This window comes from Dama dama, chromosome 13 (genome assembly GCF_033118175.1).
Source record: "Dama dama isolate Ldn47 chromosome 13, ASM3311817v1, whole genome shotgun sequence".
NCBI lineage: Eukaryota > Metazoa > Chordata > Mammalia > Artiodactyla > Cervidae > Dama > Dama dama.
Window position 1 is genome coordinate 74,797,331 of NC_083693.1, and position 24,980 is coordinate 74,822,310.

General features: G+C 41.6%; 1 protein-coding gene across 7 annotated transcripts in view; it reads left to right on the top strand.

Moving 5' to 3' along the window:
- The window catches only part of MARK3 (microtubule affinity regulating kinase 3), a 103,393-nt gene that overhangs the window by 73,468 nt on the left and 4,945 nt on the right, over window positions 1–24,980 (top strand). For 4 of the 7 annotated variants that reach the window (XM_061159495.1, XM_061159496.1, XM_061159497.1 and 1 more), the window contains exons 7-15: window positions 1,949–2,005; window positions 4,556–4,792; window positions 4,951–5,070; window positions 5,317–5,416; window positions 5,940–6,052; window positions 6,547–6,700; window positions 11,083–11,300; window positions 14,092–14,195; window positions 20,945–21,202. In XM_061159495.1, coding sequence (XP_061015478.1) covers window positions 1,949–2,005; window positions 4,556–4,792; window positions 4,951–5,070; window positions 5,317–5,416; window positions 5,940–6,052; window positions 6,547–6,700; window positions 11,083–11,300; window positions 14,092–14,195; window positions 20,945–21,202 — 1,361 coding nt within the window. Of the gene's footprint in view, window positions 1–1,948; window positions 2,006–4,555; window positions 4,793–4,950; window positions 5,071–5,316; window positions 5,417–5,939; window positions 6,053–6,546; window positions 6,701–11,082; window positions 11,301–14,091; window positions 14,196–20,079; window positions 20,242–20,944; window positions 21,203–24,980 lie in introns of all 7 variants that reach the window. The other 3 variants (XM_061159498.1, XM_061159500.1, XM_061159501.1) reach the window with 2 other exon arrangements.

Here is a 24,980-nt window from a genome sequence, read left to right on the forward strand (position 1 = left end):
CTACTTTTACATTAAAAGCAGAATGTGAAAAGGCATTAATTTAAAGTTGAGTACTTCCCCAAGTTGTGGCATTTGAGCTGCTTAGAGGTAAAAGAAGAGAAATTCTCTTTGAGAAATGGTAGGAAAGTGTCAAATCTGGTTCAAAAGTAGAATTTGAAAATAACCTATGACTGATTGGGGAGGGTGGGGGCGAAGGGACAGGGAAAATTGGATCAGGCAGAAGTAAGATAAAATTGTGTCCTCGGGAGTAAACCTGTTACTTTGGGGAAACAAATCTATGTCACTTTCCCAGTTTTCATGCTGACAGAATGGAGCAACGTCGTTGCTAACAGATGCTCTTGAATCGGTGTCTTGGCCTTGGGATTTGTGTGCCTCTAGGTGACTGTGCGGAGAAGGCAATGGCACCCCACTCCAGTACTCTTGCCTGGAAAATCCCATGGACAGAGTAGCCTGGTAGGCTGCAGTCCATGGGGTCTCGAAGAGTCAGACATGGCTGAGCGACTTCACTTTCACTTCTCACTTTTCTGCTTTGGAGAAGGAAATGGCAACCTACTCCAGTGTTCTTGCCTGGAGAATCCCAGGGACGGGGTCGCACAAAGTCGGACACGACTAAAGTGACTTAGCAGTAGCAGGTGACTGAGTGGGTCTGATCTTCTGCGTATTCACTTTATAAAGTAGGAAGCTGCTTAGTGAAGCCTTGATTCTGGCATCATTCCCAACCCCAGCCCACCTTATCCTTACTGCTTATTTTGAACCAATATCAACCAGTAGATCAGCCCTTTCTGAGTTTTTGTGTCCAGTATAGTTAGGTGCATATTGCTTACACCTGAAAGTTGATGAGTTGGAGAAACAAGCAGTATTTTCATTATAGCCCCCAGTTTTGTATGTACGTAATCATATATATTTAAGTACACATACATAATACCAAAGTAAAGACTTGAAGCAAATACACCAGAATAACAGGAAATGTCGTCTCTGTTTGATGGCTATAAAAGCATATTCTTGAATGTACTTTCTGTATTTCCTAAAATTTTATAATCATATAAAACTTCATTAAAGCTTATTAAGTTTTAGAAAAAGAGTCTTAAAAGTTGGTAGTAAGTGTGAAATTTCTAGAGCAGTTATTTAACAGTGCCAATCAGGGAATTCCCTGGCGGTCCAGTGTTTGGGACTCAGCACCGTCACAGCTGAGGGCCCAGGTTCACTCCCTCGGGTTGGGAAACGAAGATCCTGCAAGCGGCGCTGTGCAGCCGAGAGTGATGGTAATAATAGCAGTGCTAGTCCCAGGGTGACCAAACGTCGGCTCAACGAAAGGATATTATTTGCTAAGTGTAGGAGGGATTCTTATTGATAAAGCACATAATAGATTTCATAGTTTATAGTTCACATACATTACAGCATTCATTCTTCCATTTTAAGAAAGAGGACACTGATCATTAGAGAGGTGAAGTCATTTTTGCTGTCCTTGAACCTACATTAGCCAAAAGGAAGAGCGTGTTGTCAGGAGCAGACTGGCAAAGGAGAGCCAACCTGATAAAACACCTGGTATGGAGGATCCGTAACTGCTGGCTTGGCTTTGAGCTGATGATGTGGGCATGGAGAGCCTTCTAATTCTGGGCCCTGGGCAGCCAGGGCCCTCTGGGTCCCACTGGTTTGCTGAGCCCTGGCACCACACTTAGAAGTAACTAGCATGTTGAGGGACAGGGCCTGAGAGGAGACTTTATAGTTAAAACTGGAAAGAACAGCCTCACCTCGGTCTTCTTGCACTCACCCCTCAGTCTCTCCAGATTGAAAGGTATAAAGCATAAGAACATTATCTTTAGAGATCCACATAGCCGTTGAAGTGCCAACTGAGTGCTTTGCATATGTGACCACGAGGGGCGTATTTCCATCTTGATCATGAGTCTGCAGCAGTGACGATTAATGACCTTGCTTTTCACCTGTCCAGATCGTGTCTGCAGTCCAGTACTGCCACCAAAAGCGGATCGTTCACAGAGACCTCAAGGTGAGGCACAATACCCTTACTCGTGTACGCTTTCCTTGTATGAGTTCAGTTCTCCTGCTGCTCACGACACAAATGAGGGATATTTTAGATTGTGTTATTAAATTTAAAAAGAATCCTAAGGTTTAGTTTCCATTTTAGTTAAAGCAGCTCATTGTTGGTCTCTAGAGAAAAATCACCCACCACCAAACAGCTGAGCGCTCCCAGATATGCACGCTCTCCCCTGGAAGCACGCTCAGTGCTGCCTGCACCCTTTTCTGTCTCCCTAGTCAGCATTCTCTCCTGTTAACAGCAGTGGCTATTTGAGACCTACTGCACGGTTCTCCGCCTTTGCCTGCATTCCTGGCATAGGATCAGGTTTCCTATTTCACAGAGAAAATAGAAACAGCAGGCAGAAACTCCCTGTTTCCCAGCAGGCCCTCCAGCTTAGCTGCACCTGCATCCACCCTTGACCTTTCAGAGTTTTCCTCTTGTTGTAGGACAGCACAGCACTTGTGCTGACCCCCCTGGTGTTCAGGGTCTGTGTCCCTCCCTCCTAGGCTGCGTCGCTGTCTCTTCCCACCCCTCCTTCCTCACCTCCTTCTGTCTCTGCTGGCGCCTCACTAGCAGCATGTATAAAACGTGCTTACATCCACACCCCTTCTGCCTAAGAACCTCCCACCCCAGTTGTTCTTCCCGATATACCCTTTTATTCTCTTCACCTTCACAACCATTTTTCTCTAAACATTGTCTCGATTCTTTCTTAACTTCGTCATCACTTCCTCTCTCTCCTCACATAACTGTTATTTACTGATTTGCTTGTTCCTCTGTTCACCCACCCTTGCTGCATTCACATTCACTCCATCACCTCTGGTTTGCTAATCCCCAGATCTGTTCCTGCATCCAGAGCTCTGTTCCAGGACCCAGTGTCCAGCTGACAAAAGGACACCTCCTCAGCACCCCTCAGGCAGCTTGACTTAGCATGTTAAATACCTAAACCCTTCCTTCCCAAACTTAAATTTGTATTTCTCATTGTGGTGACTGATGTACCCCAAGTGCCTCTCTCTCCTTTGCTCTGACACCCACTCGGTCCCCCGGTCTCTGCTGCTGTTCCCTGCATGTTACTGAGCTTGTTCTTCTCTGTCCCCACTCGCATTGTCCATTTCCAGTCCACTGGCATCTGGGACGGAATTACTACACTAGCCTCTTGCCTGGTCCTCCCTGCTTCCAATTTTGCCTCTTTCTTCCATGTCTGTTTCCTACATTGCAACCAGAATGGTCCTTTAAAAACACAAATAAAATGGTCATGGGACTTCCCTAGAGGTCCAGTGGCTAAGATTCTGGGCCCCCTACATTGGGGGCCCAGGTTTGATCCCTGGTCAGGGAACTAGATCCCACATGCTGCAACTAAGACCCAGTACAACCAAATAAGTAAATAAATGTTTTTTTAAAAATCACACACACACACACACACACACACACACACACACACACAAATAAAACTTGTCATTTCCCTGCTTGAATGACTTTTCAGTGGCTTCCCATTGCCCTTAGGATAAAAAGCTAAACTAACTGAATACAAGTCACTCAACTTGCCATTTTTAATTCAGCCATAGCATGTCCCCAGCCCTCTATTCCTCTCTACCATACGCTGCCTTTCAGTTTCTTGAGCAAACCGTGTTCTCTCTCACCCTCTGGATTTTCAGACTGTTACTCTGCTTGAAATCCCTCTTGTTGACACACCCACTGCCGTCACCTAATCCTCGCAGTGGTTTCAGTTCCATCCAGTCAGGGAGCCAGACCATACCTTTCAGTGCCGGGCCCACCACTCCTCTCTTCTCGGTCACAGTACTGAGGTCCCGGAGTATAGCTGCAGGTTTTTCCTCCCCTCCGTCTGTAAACTGTGAGCTTTCTGAGGACAGGACCCTGTCTGTGCATCCAGACACTAATATAACACCTGGTGTATGATTGCCACATGATAAAATGTCTGTTAAGACAAGCAGTCATGACTGTGATCTCTGTCTTAAATGAAGTTTAGGATGCCCCTCTTCTCAGTAATAGCCATTATACACCTTATTTAGCAGTGTTTGTGAAATGTGACTCTCCACTTAAAAGGGTACTTAGAAGGATCTGTTTTTTAAAAGCCCCTTATTCTTAGCTGAAAAAGCTCTTCCAATACTGTTTTGTCATGAACATTTGCTGTTTAAATTGGTGCTGGAATTGATCTATACAGGTGGGTCCCCATATCCCCAGGTTCTCCATCTGTGTCTTAGGAAGGCTGGCTGACTGGACTGTTTTATATGATGGTGGAGGATGGTGTCCACGGGGTCCGAGCCGGTGCCCTCAGAGACCGAGGGACCACTGCATCTTACACCTATTATTGGTTGTTAATGCCAGAACATTAAGTCTTCTGAATTATCTCCTTTTTTTTCCTCTCTAGAAAGAATGTTTTCTTATTCATTAGGATATATTAAGTTTATATCATTACAAAAAGCTTTTATGAAATGCCTAATTCTATCAGTTCATTATATTTTTTTGTTAAATTTCATTTTTGTTTTGATGTTTTCCCTCTAGGCTGAAAATCTATTGTTAGATGCTGATATGAACATTAAAATAGCTGACTTTGGTTTTAGCAATGAATTTACTGTTGGCAGTAAACTGGATACGTTTTGTGGCAGTCCTCCATATGCGGCCCCAGAGCTCTTCCAGGGCAAGAAATATGATGGGCCGGAAGTGGACGTGTGGAGTCTCGGCGTCATTCTTTACACTCTAGTCAGCGGGTCGCTCCCCTTTGATGGGCAGAACCTAAAGGTATATGAAGCAGTTGCATCCTTGTTCTTCAGAAAGCTTAAAGGATTTTATCAAATGATCAGAGTTAACGTGTCAGTGTTATTTCAGTGGGGGAGTTGGGTTCCTTTTTAACCTAAAAGTTGACTTAGCAGTTTTCTTTCCTCTCTACCTCCCCAAAGGAACTGAGAGAGCGAGTATTGAGAGGGAAATACAGAATCCCTTTCTACATGTCCACAGACTGTGAGAACCTCCTCAAACGCTTCCTGGTGCTAAACCCAATAAAACGAGGCACTCTAGAGGTAAGAACGTGAGTGGGGTGAAGAGCAGCTTTGAAGGGTCTCTGAGAGTGTTTTTAGAATTTCGCTTAATTTGTATGACGTACTGAATACTATCCTGGGTTTTTTTTTTTTTTTTAAGCAAGATTGAGACATTTTTAAGTTATCCTTTGAACCATAATTGATGAAATGTTGAGAATAAATTTCCCTAAATATTGTGATTATCAGAATGCTTCATTTATACTGCTAACGACACAGTTCACCTTTCAGCAAATCATGAAGGACAGGTGGATCAATGCAGGGCATGAGGATGATGAGCTGAAACCATTTGTTGAACCAGAACTGGACATCTCAGACCAGAAAAGAATAGGTAATTACTCTGTGCCTGCATGCTGGTGTGTGTGCAAGTAACATACTTGTCCCTTCATTGATATGTATACACCTAAAACGGGAATGGGCTTCCCTGGTAGCTCAGTCAGTAAAGAATCTGCCTGCAGTGCAGGAGACCCAGGTTCAGTCCCTGGATTGGGAAGATCCCTTGGAGAAGGAAATGGCAAATTGCTCCACTATTCCTGCCTGGAAAATCCCATGGACAGAGGAGCCTGGTGGGCTACAGTCCATGGGATCACAAGAGTTGGACACAACCCACCAAAACAGGAATAATAATGGGGATAAGTTAGGTTACATGAAGCAGCTAATATGTTTTGTCATATTTAGGAAGTTATCTGCAGGCCCAGTAATAGTACTCAGTAACTCAGAAATAAGCCAGCTGCCCATTTATGTTAGAACAATGTGTGATCTTTTCGGTCAAATAAAGGAAATTAGTTTACGCTGTAATGTAATGATTTCTTAACCAAAGGAAACCCGTAAACTGTATTATGCCCTTCTTTTAGATATTATGGTGGGAATGGGATATACACAAGAAGAAATTCAAGAATCTCTTAGTAAGATGAAATATGATGAAATCACAGCTACATATTTATTGTTGGGGAGAAAATCTTCAGAGGTAAGTATAACCAGATAAAAACGTATAATATCCTTTTGCAAATTATTAGCTCATGTAATAATTAGTTTTGGGGTTTTTTAGTGTGTATAACATTGATAATATTTTTAAATTTACCTTCAAATGACTGATCTAACTCCTATGACTATTATGAGTTACTATTTTAGCTTTAAGATAATAACCTTTAATAACTTGGCTTTTGTTAACCTGTGTAGTCAGTAATAGTTTTAAAATGGTGTAAAGTATCAGATGAAATAGAGAATTTTTAGTTTTTTGAAAAAGCCTAGAAGAACATAAATATCTATTCTTGCGTGAATTTTTCCAGTAGTCAGAAAAATACTTTTGCCTGAGTTTAGGGTTGTGTTTTTTGTACACTGTGGTTTTTCTCCCTAAATGAACAGTTTGTAAGAGGTTTGTGTGTTATGAGAAGTTTAGTTTCATGATAAACCATTTGGGCTCGTGTTGTGGTTTGCTCTGTTTTTCTCATTTTCTCTTAGCTGGATGCTAGTGATTCCAGTTCTAGCAGCAATCTTTCACTTGCTAAGGTTAGGCCAAGCAGTGACCTCAACAACAGTACTGGCCAGTCTCCTCACCACAAAGTGCAGAGAAGTGTCTCTTCAAGCCAGAAGCAGAGGCGTTACAGTGACCACGGTAAGTAAGTTTGAGATCATTTCAGGGTGTTCCAGGCCTCCTGTTAACCAAGAGGCCTCCTGACATTGCCAGGCATCCTTTTGCTTATGGCCTCCTGGGGTTAAGGTTGCTTGATTGCCCTTCTTAGCGTTTTTTGCAAAGCAGTCCTACAGGCGCTGCAGGCTCTGATCTCCGTGGTACACCCAGTAGTCTTGGGTTGACTAAGGCCTGGCTGGGTAGAAACCTGAGCCACATGGGACTTTATCAAGCAGTTGAACTGAGAAGGTGATTTTCAATTTTGTCGAAGTTAAATTTATAAAGCCACATGTGGCCAGTGGCTACCACAATGGACAGCACAGCCCTGGAAAATCTATAGTACACCAGTTTTGCCTTAATTGGTTTAAATTTTTGACTCATGTCATTCTCGACCCACACTCTTAACTGTCCATGTGTCTGAACACCTCACTCTTACGTTTTCACCATAGAGTGAATCTTCCATGAGACTTAGGACCCAAAAGGATGCTTAGCAAACGTGACAGTTATTCTGCCTTCAAGGCAGCCCCGTTTGTTGTAATCCAGAGACTCTAGCAGATGTGCATTTATTCATGTGTTAATTCCTTTAATTCCAGTGCACAAATTTATGTTGGCCTAGTCCTGACTTGGAACGTGGAATCCTCGTTCATTTCTTTGTTCAGGTCACTTCCCTTCCCTGGACTCTGTCCTCCAGTTTTCTTCCACCTTGAGAGTTGGTGCTTAGAACTGTACGGAGTATTCCAGGTGTCTGAGCTTTGGTTTTGGACCAAAAGTGAGGACCCCATGCTTGGTCTCCCTTTCTCTTCCTGCTGCCAGCGCCTCTGTGTGGTTAGGCTGAAGCAGCACGTGGCGCTGACGCTGTCAGTAAGCCGTCTGCACATGTGCTGTTTTCCAGGGTGTGACTGAGCGCTCAGAGCCTGTCTGATGCCAGAATGTTACAGATGGCATTTGTAAAGCAAGTGTTGATCTGGGTCTCAGTCTTTTGTGTTCTTATTAGTTGCTAGCAAGGAAGGGTTTTTCTGTGTGCTACATACAGAGCAGTTAGCAAAATGCCTACGTGTTGCTCTGAATCAACCAGTTTAAAGGGAATTGTTCCTAAATCCTGGAAGAAACCTGGTGTTAGTTTTCTCATGTCCCTAATAACTGTCTTAGTAAGTTCATTCTTCCCTAAGCAGAATCTGTCTGGATTAGTAATGCCCTTTTTCCCAGCTCAGAAGATTGTAGAGCTAAAAAGAGATCACCAAACCCCCATATTGGCAGTAAAGAAATAGGTCAAGATTGCTCACCAGGTCTTCTGGGGTTAAATGGAAGTGGAAGTGCTTGAGACAGAATCTAGCACTCCTGGTCCCTGGTTTAGGGGCTCAGTCCACTAATCCACCCATTGCCTCTTGTAGTAGTGCTTTTATAGTAATAATCATCCTGCCTTCTTGGAGCCTTTAATACTAAAAAGAAATTCACAAAGGAACATTTCAAGAAATTCTGTGCATAGATCACAGACCCAATTCCACATTCTTTTTCATACTCTTTTTGGGGGTGAAGATAGTGGTCAGCAATGAAAGAAGAATTGATTATGCCTCTAGCACTGTTCATATAAGTGCTAAGAATGGGCTGGGTTCCAAGAACTGGGGTCTAGTAAAGCACATCCCCTTGGTGCCAGGTGCGGCAGACAGATTGTGGCCAGTCCAGCCATAGCTCAGCCTCCCACCCTCATCTCTCATCTGGTCCTCTAGCTGTCAATGCCACTGACTTACAGATGCCTGCCTCTGTAAAATTGTAACAATTTTTGTTTGTGTTTCTTCATTTGGGTCCCATGTGTGATCACCCCCCCCCCCCCACCCTGCTGCTATGTGTGTATATTTTTTCTTCTGAAGGGAGCTCTTCATCAGATTTGTAAGGGATTCTTTTATTTATTTATTTATTTTTAAAAGGCTGAAGCCTCACTATTCTATTAATAAATGGTATTGGGGTAGTTGGTAGTGATCAGAAAAAAAAAACTGCATCCATTTCTCACATCCTATACAAGGTTGGATTCCAATTGAAATAAAGATGTAAATAAATAAACAGAAACCAGAAAAATGTTAAAAGAAAAAAATGAGATAATTTCTTTGTAATTTGGACTTGTTAAGGTCTTTTTAACTATGGCCCCAAACACTAAAAGCCACAAAAGAAAAGACTTAACAAATTTGACTACATAAAAGTCATATTTGGGGGAATTCCCTGGTGGTCCAGTGGTTAGTTAAGACTCTAGGCACTTTTCATGGCCCAAATTCACTTCCTGGTTAGGGAACTAAGATCTGGAAAGCTGCTCAGTACACCCCCCTCCACCCCTAAAAGATTAAAAAGAACAGTCACTTTTTTGTGTGATATGGAACACACCATGGAACACTCCTTAGCAATGAAAAGGAGCAGATTGTTGATAAATACAACAATTTAGATGGATCTTGGGAGAGTTATACTGAGTAGGGGAAAACAATCTCAGAAGGTTACATTGACTATTCACATAACATTCTTGAAATGAGGGAATTACAGAGGTGAGAACAGATGGGCCAGGATTTAGGAAAGGGACTTGCGCAAAGAGGTGGCTGTGAAGGGTCAGCCTCAAAACCCTTGAGGCAGAACTGTTCTGTGTCTTGGCAGAGGGTGAGCACATGAATCTGTACATGTGATTAAAGTGTGTAGAACTGAATACACTGCACACAATGCACGTGAAACTGGAGTGGTCTGAAGGAATGAGGTCAGTGGGCTGTATCAACAGCCGTCTCCACGCACAATCTGAAATCCTAAAATGAAGGGAAAAAATTACCCTCTTAATCAAAATAATAGATGTTCAAAACAAATTGTTATAGTTTTAGAATGTCATTGGATGTATCATGATAGAATAAAAACTAAGTGTTAAGGGTAGCATCATCCTACATTTGGCTGATTCTTTGTTTTATATGTTAAAATTGCCAGACTGGGAGCTTAATTGTTCTCGTCCCATAAATGAAATCAAATCTGTTCATTTTTAATTCCTTCCCAAATAGATTTACTGTTTATATAGTTATTATTTATTGGTCACACTAAGTGTTTTGCGGGATCTTAGTTCCCCACCCAGGAATAGAACCCGAGTCCTTGGCAGTGAAAGTGCAGTGTCCTAACCACTGGACCACCAGGGAATTCTCTAGGTTTACCATTTAGATTATTGTCCAAGAGGTAGCTTTTCTTTTTTTTAACGTGCTGGACCTCAGTTTCGATGAGACGGTAGTGAGTAAGAGGTAGCTTTTCTGTATCCCACTTCATCCTATTTTTTTATTGATTTATTTTTCTATTGAAATATAGTTGATTTGCAGTGTTGTGTTAATTTCTGCTATACAGCAGAGTCACTCAATTATACATAAATATACACTCTTTTTTATACTCTTTTCCATTATGGTTTATCTCAAGATATTGAATATAGTTCACTGTGCTATACAGTAAGACCTTGTTTTTTTACCCATTCTGTATGTATAGTCATAGGACTACGACTCAAACTCATAGTCCCTCCCTTCCCCTTCCATCCATTTTTTTTAATAGACCCAAGTATATAAAATCTTTTCTCAACCTAAATGTTGAGCATTTGGTGCTGTTTCTTAAGATTACCACTGGACGTTATATATAATGAACATGCAAGTTATCTTGTTCATTTCCAAAATTCTTTGAACTCCACATCTCCTGTGTCATCACAGTCTCTAGATGATTTCTTGCAAGACATCAGTTATTTGCCGCCGGGGATGTCCCTAAGCACCCTCCTGGGAGCAGATGTGAGCTGCAGCACCCCGCCCCCCATGTCCTCTCAGTCACTTGTGTGAGGAACATGCTTTCCTCTGCTTGTACTGCCTTTCCTCATCTACTCAAATTCCTGTTTATCTAGAAGAGTATGAGTGCTTTAAAAAAGATGCAAGATAAAGTGTCGAAAGAAATGGCCTGTAAATCTGTGCTGTTCTTTTCCAAAAGGTGAAGGCATCTCTTGTACAAAAAGGATGAGATTCACTCAGATGTACCAGGTGAAGCAGTTATTCTGCATGATGTGTGTGCATACTTATCTGTCCAGGAACACCCTGTGAAGATGTTTCAGGACAACTATATAAGCTTACTAATTTAAAAAAAAAAAAAAAAAAAAACACTTTTAGAAAGTTGGGAACTAGTAAGTAAAATTTTAAAATTGAATTCATTGCATAGGGAAAGCATATGTGAATAGGAATCATCTTAGAAGATTTCACTGTTTTATATTAGATGAATAGAAATCTTGGATCATCTTATAAAGTTTATTTTCATAAGATAAAATATAAAACTTTAAAAATATTCAGAATATAAAATATCCTGACTTTTAAAAAGTGATTTCTTCATTTTAGCTGGACCAGCTATTCCTTCAGTTGTGGCATATCCAAAAAGGAGTCAGACCAGCACTGCAGACAGTGACCTCAAAGAAGACGGAGTTCCCTCCCGGAAACCAGGCGCCAGTGTTGTTGGAGGAAAGGGGATTGCTCCAGCCAGTCCCATGCTTGGGAACGCAAGTAACCCTAACAAGGCGGATATCCCTGAACGGAAGAAGAGCTCCACTGTCCCTAGTGTAAGTTGTTGCACTATAGAGCCTGCCTAGGATTGTAGGATTGAAATGACACAGCATTTTGCTCCTCTGTTCTTACGTGCCTACAAAGCCCTGCTCCTGGGCCCCTGTGTACGTTGTCACCCTGTTGGGATCACTAGCTCTGTTGTTGGTGTTTCTTACTGCACAACTCCATCCCACTGGGTGAGATCCTTCATGTCAAGGGCTGTTTCTAGTTATTCCAGAAACGTCTGAGAGATGGAAAGACCGCATAGTCTGACAGAAAGTAAATAAAACCAGTGGTGACAGTGCAGACAGGTGGTCACACACAGCCTGACAGATTCTGTCCAGGGCACTGGGAGGTCTAACTGCAAGGCAGGAACATGGTGTTTGCCCCGCATGTCAAAGGGCTCTGTCGATACAGAGCACTGACTGAGTCCTAACCTTGTGCCAGGGACCCTGCCGAGTGCTTTTCCATGTATCAGCTAAATCTCAAGGTGAAGAAATTGAAGAAAAGTTAGGTAATTGTCCAAAATTACACTACTGACCTAAATCTCCTAATTTCTGCGCTTAACAAAATCTCCCTAGAGAGTAGGTAGTGTTTGTTAAATTGAATCTGTTCAGTTTCAGAAACTTTTCATGGATTGAAATGTGTTCTCTCTGAGCTAAAAAAATAATCACTCTTCTTAGCACTGTACGGAACTTTTTTTTACTTGTGATGATAACTTCTTAGGTTTACTCTCTTAGCAACTTCCAAATATACAATACAGTATTACTAACTATAGTCACCACGCTGTATATTGCATCCCCATGACTTATTTATTTTATAATTGGAAGACCCCAAAAGTAATTTTGATAAGAATTTGCAGAGAATGAACAATTTTAAGGATATTCTGTAATCACATTTTCCCTGAAAGTTAACAGTGACACAGCCTCCTTCACCCTAAAGAAACCCAGAGTCAGGAGGCAGCACTTTGTGAAGGCACAGCTCCCTTGTCCTGTTCTGGGGAAGGGCTTACACAGGAGCCCGAAGAGTCTTGTCTGCTCTGTCCGCTGACCTTGTGCTTCTTCAGAATAAACGCTGTGTGGAAAGGCTTTTTATTTCGACTTCAGTCGTCATTCCATAGCCCTGCAGTTTAAATCCAGCCTTAAAGAAACTTGTTCCTTACCTTCATAACTTCTATTCCTTGGCTCTACTCATCAGCACATCCCCTTTTTCAAAATATATCCCAAGCATTATTAGCCACTCATATTTATTTATAAAGGAAAAAAGTATGTTGCTTTAATTTTCTCCCATTTGTCTTCAGAGTTTCCTTATATGTGACCTGCTCATGCTCTGGTAAAGGTGGCTGCTGTTAATCTTTTCTTAAAATTATCTGATAAAAGTTGTGCTGTGACTTTTGTTTCTCCTTTTTTTTTTTTTTTTTAATTTTGAAAATATTAACTTTTAAAAATTGATGTGAAGTTCACGTACATACAGTTAACCATTTGAAGCATTTATTCAGCACATCTAGTGCATGTGCAGCCTCTACCTCTCTAGTTCCCAAACACCACAGAACGCCCTGTGTTCATTAAGAAGTTCCTCCCCAGTCCTCCCTTCCCCAGCCCCTGCAGCCACTAACCTCATTCTCTCCCAGCAGATTTGCCTCTCCTGGACATTTCATATAAGTGCACTTACATAGCCTTTTGTGTCTGACTTCTTTCACTCACCATAGTATTTTCAGGTTTCATCCAAGCTGTTGGGTGAATTAATCCCTTTTTATATGCCGCAGTCTGTCTCCGTGTCTGTCGGTGGGCATCCAGCGAGTCCCCTTTGGTTGCTGTGAACAGTGCTGCTGTGAGCGTTCGTGTACCAGTGTGTGCACCACAGCTGACTCCTTCACATCCTTACGGAGTCACGTCCTCGTTTCTCCACATTCTTGCCCCATTTGTTGTTTTCTAGCTTTTTTTTTTTTTCAATTGTAGCTCTCCTAGTGGATGTGAAGTGGTATCTCATTGTGGATTTGATTTGCATTTGCTAAATGGCCAGTGGTATTCAGCATCTTTTCACACGTTTATTGGCCGTTAGTATGCCTTCGTTGGAAAAATGTCTGTTCTGTCCTTTGCCCTGTGTGTGACATATCAGAATCTCTTGTCAAATCCAAGATTATGCAGATTTATCTGTTATATTTATTTTTTATTTTTTTGCTAATAGTTTTGCAGTTTTAATTGATTTTTTTTATTTTTGTTTCATTTGTATATTTACCTTATAATCCTTGCTTTTTAATGTTTCAGTTTGAAATTATTACCTTTTAAAAAGTGAATTTCTCTGTCTTCCTGCTTCATTTTAAATAATCCATGAGTTATTACTTTATAGATTATTGTAGCCAGCTTTTCAAAGTCACTTTGCCATAGCCATTTTTCGTTGTTGCAGAAATACTGGACGGTAGGAAAGAGGGTAGAGGTTGCTGCCTTCGTCGTCTTTGCTGATCTAGTGCCCAGTGCTGTTAATACTTTGTTGTTCTTTAGTCGCTAAGTCATGTCCAGCTCTTCTGTGACCCCTTGGACTGTAGCCCTTCAGGCTCCTCCGTCCATGTGATTTCCCTAGCAAGAACACTGGAGCGGGTTGCCACTTCCTCCTCCCGGGACCTTCTCAAGCCCGCATCTCCTGCATTGGCACGTGGGTTTTTTACCACTGAGCCACCTGGGAGGCCCGTTAATAATTCAGGTTTATTTAAAGACTAAGTACTCATGTTTATTTAAATGGGATTTTTTTTTCCCTGCTGTATTATACTTACTAAATTGTCTAAGACCAAAATGCCCTTTTTTTTAATAGAGTAATACGGCATCTGGTGGAATGACGCGACGGAATACTTACGTTTGCAGTGAAAGAACCACAGCTGATAGACATTCAGTAATTCAGAATGGCAAAGAAAACAGGTATGAAATCTTACCTGTTTGCAAGAAAATGTGTTTTTCCCAAAAGAAATGGAAGGATGATATTTACTTCTTAATTTTTATAATCAAAATTCAAATAATAGTGGTAAGTATTCTCTAATGGTAAGTTAAATTTAAATGCAGTTCTAGTGAGATCCTAGAATTCCAAATTCCTCTCCTGGTCCAGAGCTTATTCTCTTGGCTAGCTGGGTGTGATGATTGGAAGGGTTGAGTTAAACCAGAGAGCTTTCCCAGATGAAATAGGTGGTAAGCTATGCTTTAATTGTAGAATTATGAACAGGGAAATGGTGATTGCTTTGTGCACGTGGATATCTTGAACCAAGACTGGAAGCGGGGAAGGATGATGACCTGAGACAGGGAGCCACGCCTCAGGGACGTGGATCCCCAGATGGGGTGGGTGGGCCGTCAGTTATAGGTCAGCAGTGTGCCAGAAGGGCTGGGCAGACAAAACACTTTAAAGGTGGTCTTCACCTTGAATATCCAGAGAAATGGAAAGTTCAGTCTTCTCAATGATTTTAATATGGTAGAGAGGAAATCTTACATTGAATAAGCATGATTTTTAAATACTAATAGTAATATATCAGTAAGGAATCAGATCATACAGACCCTTTTCTAGGGGTTTCAAAATAAGAACTAGAAAAGTGAGATTAAGTAGATCTAGAAACCATACAGTAGAGTTCAGTTTGGATAGAGAGAAAAGAGAAGAAAAAGTTGGCTTGGTAGAGTAGTTAAATATATTCTGTATAGAAAGTATTTCTCAAATGGGCCTGGTTTTCCTTCTTTTGTTTTGGAAGAGTAGTATAAAACTAAATTCAGAATGATGAGGTAAAGTGAGCAGAAAAGTTCTGAAATAGAAATCCATAAAATAAATTCACATCATCTTTCATTGTCTCCTGGCCTCTCAACTTTAACATTATTTGGTCATAGCACATTCTCATGTGTAGCATCAAAATTGTTTTTCTTCTTTTCTGACATTTGCTTTCTGAAATGACACTGTAAAGTTTCTGTTTCCTTAGATTTCACCAGTCAAATGAAATGTTTGATCACTAACTTCGATAACAACTTATAAACAAAAATTCTATCATTTTTCATCCTTTAAACCAGACTATTTTGTCATTCCCCTCTTCCACAGACCACTTAGGTTTGAATTGACATGAAGGGAAAAGCTTGTTCTGTGAGATTACATTCATTCATTTTTTTCAGTGACTTTTTAGAAATATTTACATCTTGGTATTCTGTCTTTGAATCTTGTCTGTGCTTGTTCTCTCCTAATAACGTGAGTAGAGCCACTGGGCTAGATAACTTAACGGATTTATGATTGGTATGTTTATTTTTTTAATAGTAGTCTGTTCTTTGGTAAATTTTCTTTTATTGCAGTTGCTTTCTCAAATATATCAAATTGCTTATAGTTCAGGTGACTGAGTAGGAGACACCAATAGAAGACTTAATTAGAAGTTTCTTTCTTTTTCTTTTGGCTCCACAGGATCTTAATTCTTAGTTCCCTGACCAGGGATTGATCCTGGGTTCCTGCAGTGAAAGCACCAAGGCCTAACCCCTGGATCACCAGGGAGTTCCCAGACATTTCTGTTAAGAATTTTATTTTTAATTTTTTTTTTTCCTGTTAAGAATTTTAATCTGTAGAACGAGAAGAATGTTGTTTTCATGACTGTTGTTTTTTAAAAATTCTTCTAAATTATTGAACTGTTCTCTCAGATTCCTCTTGAACTTTAGACTACATGGTTCTCTGAGGTGCAGAGTCAGACTTATCTTTGCAAGGCTGTTCAGACCGCCATCTCTCCGCTCCCTCAGTTTGTGTCTGTGTGCGTAGCTCCTCTAGCTCTCCTCTCCTGCGGCCACACAGTCCACTCTTTAGAAACAGTTTTAAGAATGCTCTTGATTTCTTTGGAGTCATTACCTGGTTTCTGCCTGCAGATACCTTCCTCAGTGGGGCTGCCCCCTCTTTATCCCCACCTGGGCCTCGTTGCTCTGTTGGCATCAGTTATTTCAGTGCTCTCCTTCTGAAAGTATTGTCTTTATCTTTAGTTAAACAGCCTCCTGCCACACAAAACGAGGCACATAACTTTAATAATACCTGGATTTTGGTTTTGTATCTTATAAATGAATTGAAAAATTATGGAAAAATATTGGAGGTTTGAGTGCCACACTAGTGGTCATATTTTTTTTTTTTTTTACTTTCAGTTAAGGAAGACATTAAATGTGATGACTTTTTCACCCTTAAAATAGATGCTTGAGTGATAAATTATTCACAGAGCCTTCTCTGTGCACAGATGACTTCTTTGGCAGATTGTTGCTTTTTCCTCTCCTATAGATACACACACACACACACACATATCTTATTCTTTGACTAAAATACTAGTGAGGTACAGGATGCCTGGATCTATGTTAACTTCTGGAAGAAAGACATGAATTCCTATTTTAGCCTTTAGTATGTTCGACTTTTTTCTTAAATATGTGAGTGTTGTTACAGAATCCCAACATAAGAATGATCACAGCTAATAAAAATTAGATGAACAAAAAAGGTTTTGTCACAGTTAACACATGTATCTTTGGATTATATTTTTAATTCTGCTTTTGCCCAATCACTGATTATGCTTTGCATCAGCAGCCAAAATGTTTCATATTGGAATGTTCCAATACAGAAGAAAAGTCATATCAGACATATTTAGATATAAAGACAAAAGATCAATAGGAACATCACACAATTTGAATTTTAAGAAACGGTGCTATTTCTTTAAGTTAAGGTTTAAATAATGATTTTTTTCCTTGGACCCAGAACTGCTAAAAATATGATGCAACTACTGTTTTGTTTGTGTAAATTTTTGTGGGATAGTCTGTGGACTATAACCATCCTATTTACCACATTTCTGAGGAAAAAATTTTGTCCAGCTTTCACAACAACCAACTTGATGCAGCCCATTGTGAGTTGGGATTGTTTGTTGTAAATAGAACTTTTGTGAGTTTGTACAAACATGAAATTCCACAAACATTTCTTGAGTTTACTGATTCCTAAATTGAGGTCCTAGGCCTGCTTTGAGAGTTTAAAAAAAAAAAATCTGTTTTGTTGCTTCCTTTGTGGAACTCGTGATATGACACGATTAAATTTCTAGAGAAATAATACTTTTCATTGCTTGTAAGATTATGCCAAAAATTGAATAATTTATAATGAATATATCAATTTGCACTTCCTTTTTAAAAGGGTCTCTGACTCTAAGGAGGGTCAGTTTTTTGCTGCAAGGTACCTGTTCACATAGTCTTGCCTGCACCCTCCAGCCAGGGGGATAGCTCAGGGCGAATAGACTGAGCCTCTCCCTGTTCAGGATTCTGACTAAAAGCCATTTCCTCATCTGAGTCTTTGGGTCCATTTATATATTCTCCAGGGAACATGCCAGGTAACCCCTACCGCCTCTTCTTCCCCTGCTTTTTTTTAATGCACTTAGTAATCCTAGGTCCTAATTTGGGCAAGAGAATGTCAGCTGCTGGGCAGGGGAAGAAAGCATGTTGATCCTTGACCTGCTCTGAACAGAAAATAGAGCACAAAGGACAGTTGCATTTATCTGTAGGACTTCCCTGGTGGCTCAGCTGGTAAAGTTATTTATCTGTAACTTAGTAAAGTAAAAGTGTATGTGTCTATGTGTACGTATGTCTGTATGTGCATATTGAAGACAACAAAGCCTTTCTTCAAATAGTTGAATCATTTAAGACTCTATGTTGGGGTGACAGAAAATCAGTCCAAACAAATTTAAATTAAAGGGCATCTGTGAATTCTTGTAACTGAAAAAGTCCAGGGATAGAGTCAGGGTTTGTCTCCTAATTCTGCTGCTTCTGCAGGAGTTCCTTGGTGGGCTCAGTGACATCAGCCTTGATGTCCCACACTCAGCTCTGCTCAAGCAGAAGCCCCGGGGCGGTGTTGGTTTCGCTGTGGCCTGCCCATCTCTAAATCTGTCACTGGCCAGGATAGTGGGAAAATCCAGCGGGGAGTCAGCGACATGGGGAGATGGAGACCAAGAGCCTATTTCTCCCAAAACAGAATTCAGCTGCCAAAGGAAAAAAAAAAATGTCAGAAACAAAAAAGTGAATCCATTTTTATCTTTATAAGGTGATTGTACAGTTCTGTGACTGTATTAAAGTCACACTCACCCAAGTCAGAGGGCAGGATTGTCAAAGATAGAGGGGCAAGCAGATCTTCTTGAGTAGTTTATTATACAGACCTAGCTCCTTCATATTGGGACTTCTGGAATTCCAGTGGCTCACCTCATTAACGTGCCTTTTCAGTTATTGAATATTCTTAAGCACCTGCTCTATCTGAGGCATACTGCTGACCGCAAAGTAACTGTCCACATAGTCTTGCACGTACAGTGTGGGGTCCCATTGAGGCTGCAGGCCGTGTTTCCAGAGCACACAAGCAGACAGGGGCCACTGCAGCACAGTGGGGCGTGCGTAGCAGGTGCCGTCACTGCACACACAGAGGGAAAGGGGTGACTGCGGGTGAGAGAGGGCACTGGTGACGCCTTCACGGCGGGGGTAACCTCGGAGGTGAAATTCTGATGAAAAGAGAAAGATGTCAGCTCTCCAGACACAGAGACTAGCTCCTGCAAAAGTTCTTTGACCTGATGCATGACCAAGAGACGGCAGGTCATCAGATGGGCCAGAAAGTCAATTTCCGGGAAGTGACAGTGGAAGGTCAAGCCTGAAGAGGTGCCAGGGGTGCAGCCAGACGGGCGCCTGAGGATGCGGCTCGGGTACCAGGGTGAGGAGTCTGAACTTTATCCTGAAGATGCCGTGTGCTTTTGCAAGGTTAAAAGCAGACAAGCGACAAGGACGAAGTCAGGTGTGTGTTTTAGGAAGTTCACAGCTGTATGGTGGACCGACTGGAAAGTGTGACTTTGGAGAACAATGAAGACAGGTGGCTGAGGTCTGGGCTTGGAAGAGAGATGAAGTTCTGCCCAGAGACCCTTGGGTGTGGAGGTGTGGGGCCCAGTGAAGTGCTGTGAGGAGTTGTGACACCAACAGGGTGACCCAGCTGCTCTGTATGTCAGGCGTGAAGGAAAAAACCTGATGGTTTCTAGGTTTCAGGCTTTGAGAGGATTTCTGCAGAGAGACGCTGAAAGAGTATGGTCAGAATTCTAAATCCCTGATTGTCCTTAACTGCTCCCTTTGAAATTCCACGGACATGATGGCTGAGCTGGCATTAAGAATGAGAAAAGCCCTAGGTCGCTGTGTCCTGTAGCTAGCTGTGCAGGTGTGTGGTCACTGTGTCTCTCTTTCTCTGTCTGTAAACGGTTAATTTGCTCTTATTAGTCTTCCCACCTTGAAAAAAGGGGGCTTTGTTGACCTCTTAAGAATTGTGATCGTTTTTTATAAAGAAGTCAGTGTGCTTTGAGTAGGGATGGTTTGATAACATAGGATACTTTGATAAGTACAACTAGTTACTACTACAGCCGTAGTTTTTCTAGTCCATTTAATGTATGCCACTGTGCTTTGGGAACAGGTTGAGAGCGCAGCGTACATATTAAATATTCGCTTTGATTTGAATGGAGATAAGCTTTATTTTACACATAGCTCGGAGATCTTCATCACTCTCACATAAATATTCAAACATGTACAGTGTTACTTTCTTTTCTTTAAAGCTAATAAACTTTTAAAAATTACTCATTTTTAAAAAGCAGATACAGATTAGCAATTACTCCAGAATCCCCAAAACGAGTTTAAGAGATTTTTGTTCTTTGACAGAAATGAGATGGTTTGGGGAGGAAGGTAATGTGCTTTGAACAACAGGTTGCTCTTTTTGTCACTGGTCCATCATACTGTTGTTTCTGCCTCTGCCTGAACCCAAACCCCCTCCCAGCCTGACAGAAATGTTCGCTTACGCAGCTAGCCCTGCCTCTGTTTGTAAGACATCTTCCACCTGTCGGCTGAGACATCAGAAGTCGATGTCCATGTCAGCCTCTGGGCACCCCAAGATGATGTTACCTCCAATAGACAGTGAAGGAGATAACTTCAAGGCTATGTAAGAAAAATGCACATTCCTTGTGAAACTAATGTGTACCCACTGCTTCTTAATTTTGTGCTGTGGATATTATAGTCTAAGGTTTTGTTCCAGTTGTCCACAAAGTGTCCTTCCTGTGTGTGGTTTTAGTTCAGCGCATCCTGTCTCATGGTGTCCCTGGTCATCTTTGTATCTTCATGCCTCTTCATACTATAAAGGATGTAAGAAATTCCCCTTTCTCTCCAAGTTGCTTTCAGCATGTGGAATTTTACAATACTTATGCCATTTTTGTGCTTCCGAAACTTTTTAGTTGCCTATTCTTCAGTTTCACCTGCATAGCCTTTGTTTTTTTTTGTATTGGCAGGGTTCTCTGCATGTAAGCAATTTGAGAGGGAAGCAAAGGAAAAGAAGCTTGAGTTAGCTGTTCTCTGTTCTAGAATTTCCTCGCATTAATCTTGTCCTTGAAAATATGTGTGTATCGTTCCCTTCAGCTCCATAAGGTGTTGTTTCACTGTGTACTATTCCTTTGGTGCCCTTTGCCGTTCAACTTACCTTTTGCTCTTAAGTCCTATAAAATACCCCTTGGATCTGGATTTATATACTGGTTATCTCTACTCTATATCAAAGGTATATCATGACTATAAGTGTTTGTGTGCCATGTTTGCCACAAAGCCAGGATTTTGTGAACGAAGCTCTAAGAATCTGTCATTTGCTGATCTCCTAGCACTGTTCCTGACCAGAGAGCTCCAGTTGCTTCAACACACAGTATTAGCAGCACCACCACCCCAGATCGAACCCGATTCCCAAGAGGCACTGCCAGCCGTAGCACTTTCCATGGTCAGCCCCGGGAGCGGCGCACTGCCACGTACAATGGCCCACCTGCCTCACCCAGCCTGTCCCATGAAGCCACACCGTTGTCGCAGACTCGAAGCCGAGGCTCCACTAATCTTTTTAGTAAATTAACTTCCAAACTCACAAGGAGGTAAGTGCCAGGTGGTGCTGGTTGGTTGGAGCAAACATAAGGGCAAAAGGAGAAGTGTTTACCCCCCATTATGTGAAGCCACTGCACAGATGCTTTTCATTCTGTCTTTAGCTCACATTTGTCTGGTTTGTATATCTCATTCTGTACTTCTGAAACCTTTTAGAAGAGAAATTATAGAGCCCCGAGTCCTTTCACAACACGGAAAGTTCTCTAGCGCTTGGGAAATTGTTGTTCCTTAATTACCATTTCTGTTAGTCATACACTTCTCCACATGGCGTGTGCACTGCATTTAGCAAGACCCCAGGTGTGGTGTTGTGCAGCGGCGGGTGCCCTGCAGGCTGCCACTGAGGAGGACTGTGTGGTGTGACCACCCGTAGACATGGTGCCTCTCCTCTCGTTTCATGCCAGTGTCATGGAGGAGCACTGCGTTTCTTGCAGCTTAAATCTTGACATTCTTCTCTCTGTCGGCCTAAGGTATAATGAGAACAGATAGCATTCTTACATTGTATAGTTTTGGAGATAAAATCCCTGCTTTATTCCCAGGAAGAAGCTAGTATCTGGTGATGTATAAAATCTTTTGTTTGTCCAGTTGACTGTCAGCTGGGGCCTTGGGAAATCTCTAAGGTACTTTACTTGCAGAATCTAGTCTAGAGGTTGCTAAGCCTAGAAACATTGGCTGCTACCAGAGGAAAGAGACAAGGTACCACTGTACACTGTTAGCAAGTAAGTGAAGGCACCTTTAGCCAGGACCACTCGCAGGAAGCCTCCAGGCCCCTGCAGTTCCGGGGTACTGGAGGAAGTTCTTTGTACTTGAGCCTCTCTGTGCAGTAGTCTCTTCTCCAGGTGTTCTGCAGATGTGCCTCTTAGAGACCCTCACAGGACAGTGATGGGGCCTTCCCAGAGTCTGGAATGATAGATGCCCTCCTCACTCCTCCTCATTTCTCTGCACTCCCTGTGGTGCATTATCCTGCTGATCTGTTCCATTCCATCTGTGTTACTTAACTGTAAGCTGGGCATCACTTGGCAGTCTCCTTAATGCCTCCAGTAATGTTATTTTAAATCAACCATCTAAAACTTAGACAAAACGGGACTTCCCTGCCAGTCCAGTGATTAAGACTTTACCTTCCAATGCAGGGGGTGAGAGGTCAATCCCTGGTTGGGGAACTAAGACCCCACATGCCTCAGGGCCAAAAACACAAATTGTGAGACAAAAAACATAGTAACAAATTCAGTAAAGACTTTAAAAATGGTCCACATCAAAAATAAAAAATAATTCAGACAAGTCACATTAAGCTGTCTTTCCCCAGATTATCTCTTCATTGTCAGGATGTTGAATACCAAATTAAGGAGGACTTCTCATACCCACTAGCAATTGACTAGAGATCAGAGGAGTAAAAAGTTTCTGGTCTACCCTCCTATTCTCTTCTTAGCCGTTTTGCTGAGACCTCCCATTCCAGGATGGGCTAAAGAGCAGAGTGGTCCAAGGGGCCTTGCCAGATTCAGGTCACCCATTTGTGACCACAGGAGAGACAATGAGTTCAACCCAAGGAGAGTCTGATGACCCCAGAATAATGCATTGCCTCCTTTCAGGGTCATTCCAGGGGCTATCCCAAGCCTCCCTGTGCCTCAGCTCATTCCTTGGAGGCTAGGCTGTTTAGTATCAACTGGTATTTTGCCTTCTGGTCCCCGAGCGCGGAGGCGGGGTGTGGCAGTCAGGTCTGTCTAAGCTCCAGTCACAGGATGAGCAGCTTTGTGTCCTTAGGCTTTGGTCTCAGATGGGCTCTTTAAATAAAGCCTTGGACATCATTAAAATCCTTGCATTTATTTGTCTCCTTTGTGTTCTTTTTCTTTTGTCTTCTGAATTCTATCACTGATAAAAGTAATATCAGCCACAATACATCAAATGCTTACTGTGTGCTAACAAATAGATGTCTGTACATTTATCCATATGGAGATACTTGTTTTATATAGCTATGTATGCATACATACATTCTCCCTCACACACACATTGAATCTCCACAGTCTACCCTGTGGAGTGCACATTATCCCAGTTTTATAGAAGAAACTGGAGGTAAGATTCAGAGAGAATAAGGCACGGCTTCAAGATCCTGTGGGAGAAGAGTGCTGAGTCAGGCCCATGGTTCCCGGAGGGGCCCTTGATCCCCGCTACATAGTGTTCCTAATTGTTTATTTTATGTATTTGAATTGAAATTGAAGGCTGGGGCTCCTCGTTAAAAATACTCTAGAGAGGGTCGTCTTCCCCCAGGTTTTTTCAGGAAGTCCTCTCTCTGTTAGTTTGCACGCAGTCCTGTAGCCTCCCGTGGTGCTGTGCTTCTGTTGTCGTCAGTTCATTCTTAAAGGCAGTCAGAGTCCTTGCTGCTTCAGCAGCATCTTCTTAGCGTCCCCTAGTAATGGTGCTGATCAAAGCTAATGCCCAGAAGGCTCAGGTGTTGGCACTTGAATGCCGCAGGGGAGACCTGCCGGGACGTGGCAGAACAAGGACTGGTGTCCGAGCTCGCCCTCTACCCCTGGCTGTGCGCTGGATAGTGTGAGCGCTTTAGAGAGCCCGTCCTCTGCAGGCGGGACAGCCTGGGTGACGCGCATGGGCCCTGCGCTCCTGGGTCGTCCGCGTGCTCCCGAGGCATCATCCTGTTTATCCCTCAAGGAATTTGTGAGAGGACAAGTTAACGTCAGTCCTGTGACTCCTGAGCAGTCCCCTTAACTTTTCTCAGGTAGGAAAATTGGAAATGAAAATAGGTCTTAAAGACCTTTTAATCAATTTTCACAGGCATCTTTCCTACTGTGTGTATTCCAAGGTGTACTACTCTTGATCTGAGTATGGAGTAAATGGTGCTTATCTCCAGTAGTTATATACTTTTCAAATTGGTAGGTATCTGAAGCCGTGCCAAAGTCATCCCAAATTAGAGAAAAATAAAAGAACAAAAAGAAAACTGTTAATTCAGTCACTCAGCAAAATACTCATGGGTACTTCTGTGCTGTCACAGAACTGAGATTCAGAAGTGTCAGTAGTTTGACAAGCCCAGGACGCACTCACCCAGGAATGCTTATCATGTCATCACACAGGCCTGAGCCATAGTTGGAAGTTTCTTTTGTCAAATTCAGTTCAGTACAGCCTAAACATTTCCTTAAATTTTTTAATAAGCAGAGTCAGTTCTTTTAAATAGAGCTCTTTCAATGTATTACTTAAAAATGAAACTCCCAATGTTGTCATTTATTTTTCTATCATTTTGGTATAAAAGCTTTAAAAAGTCTACTTCATTTTAAACTCCCAGGAACGTATTACAGTGCTGTATGTCAATTATATCAAAACTGGAAGGGAAAAAAAAAATCTCCAATGACTTTTTTTTTCCTCTCCTTAAAAAGTGATTTATATCGAGCCACTGTAATAAGTATTGATTCTCTTCATGGATAAACATTTTATAATGAAATTTTTAATGTTTCTGTATAAGGTGATATTTTTTTGTTCAAAGATATATTGAGAAATATTATTTTTTAAAAAATATTATTTCTAGTACATTGAAAATGGCTTTTCTTTAATACAAGATGTTGAATTTTATTATCTTAAGGTGTACCCATCTGAAGAACCTTAAAAAATTTAACTGTAGATACTGTCAATATTTACTGCTAAATTTTTTCTTATTAGTACAGATTTTTTTACATTTCTATTTAAAAGACACATAGTTATTTGTGATAATTTTACTTTTTCATCAGATGTCACTGTTTTCATTGTTCACTGGGTAGGAGAGGAGCCCTGTTT